The 7,529-nt window shown below is 35.8% G+C and overlaps 1 protein-coding gene across 1 annotated transcript; it reads left to right on the top strand.

The window, feature by feature from the left end:
• Positions 1-949: 949 nt before the first annotated feature.
• On the top strand, positions 950-5,616 carry LOC108703894 (up-regulator of cell proliferation). Its single transcript, XM_018240198.2, has one exon. It carries the CDS (start codon positions 962-964, stop codon positions 5,603-5,605), a length of 4,644 nt encoding a protein of 1,547 aa, XP_018095687.1. The 5' UTR covers positions 950-961; the 3' UTR covers positions 5,606-5,616.
• The last annotated feature ends 1,913 nt before the right edge of the window (positions 5,617-7,529 follow it).

Genomic DNA, 7,529 nt, shown 5'->3' on the forward strand with positions numbered 1-7,529 from the left:
TCCATATCATAATAAGTTACCTATTAAATCTTTTTTTATCAAATTGGCATAAAAATATCAGTAAATATCTCCTTTTATATCTTTTGTGATGATCACCTGACAGGAAGTAACGGAGGTTCTAACTGAAACAGGAAGTGCAGGAGTAAAAGACAAAGCTATGTCCACTCATTGGCTAATATAACCTAGCATGGTATTATCCAATGGCCCATTCAATTTGATCAGAATATTTTTCATGAACAGTTTTATATAAGTTTTTTTATGAAACAATGTTGTACACGCAGTTTTATGTGATCCATTTTTATAAATACCTGAAATGTCTTAAAATATTTTATTAAATAATAATTAATAATAAATGAATAATAAAATAAAATTTAATTAATAAAACAATAAACAAGGAAAATAAAACAAATATGGTGCAGATTCTTTGCACCTTGCCACAGAAGTTGTCATGAGAAGCAACTTTTTGCGATCCTACAATAGTATTCTCAATGTCGCAAGTCCTGTGTGCACATGTAGAATAGGCAGTGAGCCATTGCATTTATGTAATCTATGGAGTGTCAGTGGATGAAAGGTTCTGGGAAACTCTGCATCTACCACCAGGCAGGTGCTAAGATAGGTTGTTCCAGCTGGTACAAGGATCTTGGAAGTCATTATCTGGCTGCAGATAAGAACAGGGCTTCTTTGGCATCAACAACTGTGTCCACCCCAGTCCTACATTGTTGGAGCCACTGTTACAAGACAATCCACTGTACATAGACTGAGGCATGTGACTATCTTTTGATTTAGTATGGCCTTCACTGAATTCCTATATATAAACTCGTGTAAAGAAAACAAAATATAGTGACTCTTTTGATGCTAACATGAAAATGTTATTCATACATTAAACTTAGTAAAGTGTATCTTTATTGTTTTTCTACTAGGCATAAGAAAAGAATTCAATCATATAGTATCCCAGCTTAAAATGGAACCTTATAAAATATCAAAATTAACACTTACGGATATTTTGAGCATAGGGAAGGAATCCGAGAAGAACACGACTTTGGAAGACATGCCCTGGTGTTTTTTAAACAAAGTAATGGCTGTTGATAGCACTGCAAGGAACACAACTATAAACCAACCTTTGTTTAGTGAGGGAGAAGGTGCCAACTGGTATGAACATCCATTTCCAAATCTGAAACCAACCACTCAGCTTTCCATCCATCCTCTAGATGTTGTGTGCGCTGTTCTTCATTGTTCGGATAACTTTTTGCAGCAAGAAATAATATCCAAAATGTCTATGTGTCAGTTTGCTGTCCCCTTGATACTACCGCCCAGTCATGACCAAGAATGTACTTTCCTGTTGTGGGCCTTAAGAGGTATCGTGAAACGGTGGAGACCTCAGTCATTGGCAGAAAGCAAAGGCTTTATTGAAGACAATTTAGTAAATATAAAAATGCCAACATTTTCCTTTGTGAGACTTGGTGAATGCAACATATCTAAATCCAGAATTCTTAATCAACTACTTTGCCAAACTCAGTCTTACTATGACATTTTTGTGAATCAGGACATGGTTTGTGGAAACACAGAAAAAACAATTGCTGATGGTTTAGTGGAAATTTCTTGGTTCTTTCCTGGAAGTGTTACTAAATCTGAACTCTTTCCGGAACCAGCTGCCATTATTAATTTACGTGGAGATTTGTTGTCCTACTGGAAACAGTTCACCTTTCTGACTCATGTTTCGTCAGCTGTGTTCATATTTACAAAGTATTTTTCTGAGAAGGAATATCAATTATTTTTAAATTGCAAAAATAGCAACACAGACTACTATTTTGTTATTGACTCTAGTGACATCATAGAGACACAAAAAATAATTGGCATTCTGAAAGAGTTGTCTAAAGTACTAAAAGTCAATATACTCAGAAGCAATCATAGAAATATTAAAGAACTAATTGTGACAATACAACATTATGTTGCTAAATACATGTCAAAAGAAGAAGTCCGAGTAAGTCTTCAGGATCTGGCAGATGTGGCCACTAAACTTGGCCTTCATGTAGATGAGAATTCTACAGAATGTCAAAAGGCTAAAGCACATGCAGTTTCAATTACAAATGAGATTAAAAATGTGTTGGATTATAAGAAAAAAACAATGCCTCTCCAGGGGGTTCCGTGGAAAGAATTATCCAAGATAGAAAAAGAGCTGTGTAGAATGAAGCACCAAGGAAACACCAATATTAATATTTATAAAAGGGAACTGGAAAGGAAATGCTCTGAGCTACACAGGACACAATACCAGTGTGAGCTTCCTCGTGGCATAAGGGACTATATGAATAGTTTAATGACGTTATCCAAAGTGGAAAAGGGTTACTTTATTAATTGGATGAAGTTCTATCTGGATGCAATAACAAGAAACAATCTGTTAGGCTTACAGGCTGAGTACAAAGAAAAATGTAGTAAGTTACCCACAAACTCAAGTGAAATAAACACGTTGTGTGAAAAAATTTCTGACAGTTCCTTGGGAGTTGATCATTTTCTGCGAGAGCTTGGGCAATTCTATGAGGCAGAATGTGCCATGCTCAAAGAAAAACACATACAACCAAACAAAAATAAATTTTGTAAGCTCCCAGGATTAGCCACTGATCTCCTGCTGAATGGATTCCCATTAGAGCTGATAGATGGAGATGCCTCCAATATCCCTTTACAGTGGATTACAGATGTTCTAGCAGAGCTAAACAAAAATATTGCTGGATGCAGAATGAGAGTAATCTCTGTACTGGGAGTACAGAGCACAGGGAAATCCACTCTCTTGAACACCATGTTTGGGTTGCAGTTTCCTGTTGCCAGTGGAAGATGCACAAGAGGAGCCTTTATGACGTTGATTAAAATAAAGAAAAACTTACAGAAAGAGCTGGGTTGTGACTTTATTCTGGTGATTGACACTGAGGGTCTGAAGGCTCCAGATCTGGCTTCCCTGGAGGGCAGCTATGAACATGACAATGAGCTGGCAACTCTAGTGGTTGGGTTGAGTGATATCACCATAGTAAATATAGCCATGGAAAATGCCACAGAAATGAAAGACATCTTGCAGATAGTAGTCCATGCATTTCTCAGAATGAAGAAAGTTGGACGGAAACGCAACTGCTTCCTTGTACATCAGAATGTGAATGACGTGTCCGCTTATCTGAATAACAGAATAAATAGGAACAAACTTTTGAATGAACTAAATGACATGACAAAAGTTGCAGCAAAAATGGAAAAAATAGATGCACCTATGGACTTTTCTGATATTATGACCTATGATCCTGACAAACACAGCTGGTACATTCCTGGGCTTTGGCATGGTGTCCCACCAATGGCTCCCATAAACTTTGGGTACAGCGAAAACATTTTCAAACTGAAAAAACATTTGATTAAATTCATGAAAGAAAGCCACAACTCTGGTCCTCAAAACATTGAATCTTTCACAGAATGGATGAACAGTTTGTGGAAAGCTGTAAAATATGAGACCTTTATATTCAGTTTTAGAAACAGCCTTGTTGCCGAGGCTTATGAGCAATTGTCTGCTAAATACTCAAAGTTGCAATGGAATTTCCGAAGTCAGGTTTATACATGGCTATCAGAGCAGGAAAATATTATCAGAAACCAGCCTCAAAGTAAAATGACAGTTGGAACAACAGATATTCTAGAAAAGAAAATGACAGAATTATTGGACAGAGAAGAGGCCTACATGACAGAGCAGTTAAAATTATTTTTTGACCAAAGCATTAGCAAAATGTATGTTGCAGAGAGATACCGAGCTGATTTCATGAGCTATGTCAAATGCTTGCGCCTTAACATGGAAGTCATTATTTCAAGTAAATATTTGGAAACCATGCAAATCCAGAGAGGGAAACAAGAAATACGGAACATTCAAGAAAGTTGTCTTAAATTCATCGAAGAAAAAGTGAACATATTTTTGAATACTACAAATGCGTGTTATTTGAGTGACACAGAACTGAGAAAAGAATTTGACTTAATGTGGGATAAAATGTTGCAAGAGCAACAAGTGGTTCGTTTAAGAAAACGCAGAATTGATAATGAAATGCTGGAGCAATTTAAAAAAGAAATGAGAACCAGGGGAGGTTATGTCATGGAAATACTGCATAATGTATTATCTTTAAAATTCTATGGACAGAATGACTTTAAGATGGATAAAAGTTATATCAACATTCCTTTGTGGACAACAAAAAAAGTTAAAGAATTTTTTACGAACGACTGCTATAAAAAGCTAGCTAATGTTGCAAAAACCTTACAATATAGGTGCCAGAACTATGTAACAGACAAAATTAAGACAGGAGAAGATTACAATGAGTTATACTGTCAGGAGCTGCTGAACATAATTAATCAAAAACTGAAACATGAAGAAGTGAGAAAACTTGAAGCCACTAACGAGTTTGAGGTCAATCTAAAGTTACACATTTTAGGAGCTGCAGCACCTCAGTTTCAGAAGATGCACGATGACTTTGGCTTGAAAAATGATCCCAGACTTCTCATAAATAGATCAAAACCGCAGTATTTTGATATATTTAAAAACAAACTGCAGCAGAAAGATGAATCCAATGCTCGAGCTAAAGATTTCTGTGATCAGTGCCTGAAGCCGGCAATAACTGACCACATTTACAAGAACCTTGGCAAAGAAATAATCAATGACCTGCTAAAAGATCATTTTGATTTCAGGTTCAACAGTCAGAACCATTTTCACTTTAGGATTCTGAAAGAGCTGCTCAAATTTAATAAATATGAACATTATGCAGAATACATTACAAACTATGAGATTTATTTAAAAAGATGGATTTCGAAATACATTGTAATGAAATATACAAATTGTTCTGGCTTGGATGTGTTGATAGTAAAAATAATTTCTTCCGTTACTGAAAAAATCCAATCTACTCTCTCTGACAAAAATATACAAAACAGTCAGACTGTTTCCGAATTATTGGAATCCTTTTGCATGAATTTGAGGAAACATTTGGTGATTTCCAATAATGCAATGAGAATCATAATTTTTCAAAACACAGTGAACATCCACCAACTTGCAAATAATATTAAATTTCATCTTGAAAAATGTCAGGAAGAAATCAGATCAGGAATGAAACATTTAGACATTGAATCTCTACTTGCCTGTCTGTCTCTAAAACCTCAAGATGAGTTGCTCAAAAAGATTTTGGGATGTGGGAAAAAGTGTCCATTTTGTAATGCTTCTTGTGAAGCCAGAGGAGATGACCATCAGGAACACTTTGTATCTGCTCATCGGCCCAAGGGTTTAGCCCAATACAGATTTTCAGATGACAACAGTCTTTGTACATTGACATGTTCCACTGCTATTATTTCTAATGGCACATTTAGAAATCCAGACACAGGAGGAAAAAAACATCCATATAGAGATTATCGATCTGTTTATCCCCAGTGGATCATACATCCAGAGAGAAACCCAACAGCTTCACTTTACTGGAAGTTTGTCCTTGCGCGGTTCAATTATGATTTTGCCAAACTTTTCCAAGCAAACCCAGCCGAAATCCCAGCAGAATGGCTAAAAATAACTGAAAAACAAGCTCTTTGCAGTTTAGAAGACATGTATAACATAAAATAATGCCCACCATCTATTCAATTTTATGCAGGAAAAACAGACATCTTTTAAAGGGAAAAAAATGAATTGTTGTTGAACATCTTTAAAGGAGAAGGAAAGCTACAGAGGCAGTTTATTGCCAATAGATTAGCTGCAATAGTGCAAGATATAACACTATATTTATTCTGTAGAATATTTTACCATAACGGAGTAAAAAGCTCAAGAAACTCTCTGTTTGTTTAGGATAGGAGCTGCAGTATTAATGTGGTGTGACATCACTTCCTGCCTGAGTCTATCCCTGCTCTGGACTCAGATTACAGTAGAGAAGGGAGGGGGAGGGGAAGAGGAGCAAACTGAGCATGCTCAAGCCCAAGCCCTGGAGGTTTAAGCTGAAAACAGGAAGTCTGATACAGAAGCCCATGAGTACACAATAGAAGGAAAGAAATGCAGTGTTTCTTTTGACAGGGGACTCAGAGCAGCACTACTTTGGGGGTTTACTGGTATATTTAGATGGACCTTTTTGATAAGGCTTACTTAGTTTTAACCTTTCCTTCTCCTTTAAACAGCTCTACAAAGACCATTTTGTAAGTGACAATGCCATTACCATTTTGATATATGGAAATCACAATTCTGACCAGTGTCCAGCCCTAAAATGAAAGCAAAATAACATTTCTACCCTAGCTTACTACTCAAAACATGTAGAGCTTTGGTGACCGTTTTCTCAGATGAGACATTAAAACAAAAAGACTTGTTTTATAAACAAGTAAAGTTATGACAATGTTTTGAGACATCAGTACTATGCTACAGTTGAGACACTGCACATGTATTAACAGAGACAAATCTTGTCCCAGATACAATTTTGTACTTTTGGATGGGACCTGTTCTCCAGAATGCTCAGGACCTGGGGCTTTTCGGATAACGGATCTTTCCATAATTTGGATCTTCATACCTTTAGTCTACTAGAAAATCATGTAAACAAAATAACTGGATAGGGTGGATTAGCTTCTAATAAGGATTAATTATATTAGTTTGGATCATATACAAGGTATTATTTTATTATTAAAGAGAAAAAAAAAAGGAAGTAATTCAAAAATGTAACATTCCACACTTTTTTTTGGGATGGGGTGGTAAACTGTACTGTTAAACATATCAATATTACAAGGCATGTTTATCATTAAACATTGTACTTGTTGCTAGTGATGGGCGAATTTATTCGCCAGGCGCAAATTCGCTGCGATTTTCTTCGCGAAATTGCCGAGAAAATTCAATGGCATCAATGTTTTTTTCATGCCGGCAACAATTTCGACGCTGTTTTGCGAATTTCGCGGGAAATTCGCTCATCTTTCAGCGAAACTGGACAAATTTGCCCACCACTACTAGTTGCCATTAAGAGATGCAACTTTTATACTCAGGTGACTGGTTATGACCTGTACCAAGTAGATTTTGTGTGATGTCTTTCTTGCCTAATACACAAGGAGAAGTTCCTCAGAGAAGAATTTTAATTTCTGATGGGTCAATGCTTTTTGGAGATTGTGATCAATGAACTCCTTTATACAGCTTTTTTCAATATAAGAATTAATAGAACTTATGCTCATTAAGGACTTATTAACAATATATTACATATTCCTTTCATAAAAAAAAACATTCTCTATGATGATTCTCTTTATTATTAATAAAGCTTTAATGGATCAATGTTTTGTTGTTACACTTACTATATCTCTGTAACCAGCTAAGTTAGTTCTGAATAAACTACCGCCTCCTATTCTCCCTTTATTTGAGTTTACAGAAATGAAAAGCTCCTTTATGCAGGGAGTTTATCGTTACACTGGTGACCTGACTTACTGTCTCATAAGGAAACTGGAAACATAGATGTTATTCTTAATTAAGACTAAAATCCTAAAGGGGAAACATCATGAAAAAAGTTTTTTTATAATATTAATAATATATG

This window comes from Xenopus laevis, chromosome 9_10L (genome assembly GCF_017654675.1).
Source record: "Xenopus laevis strain J_2021 chromosome 9_10L, Xenopus_laevis_v10.1, whole genome shotgun sequence".
In the NCBI taxonomy this organism is placed as follows: domain Eukaryota; kingdom Metazoa; phylum Chordata; class Amphibia; order Anura; family Pipidae; genus Xenopus; species Xenopus laevis.

What these genes read in the sequence shown, in the direction of transcription:
- LOC108703894 (XM_018240198.2), top strand. Translation starts at nt 962, where the DNA reads ATGGAACCTTATAAAATATCAAAATTAACACTTACGGATATTTTGAGC.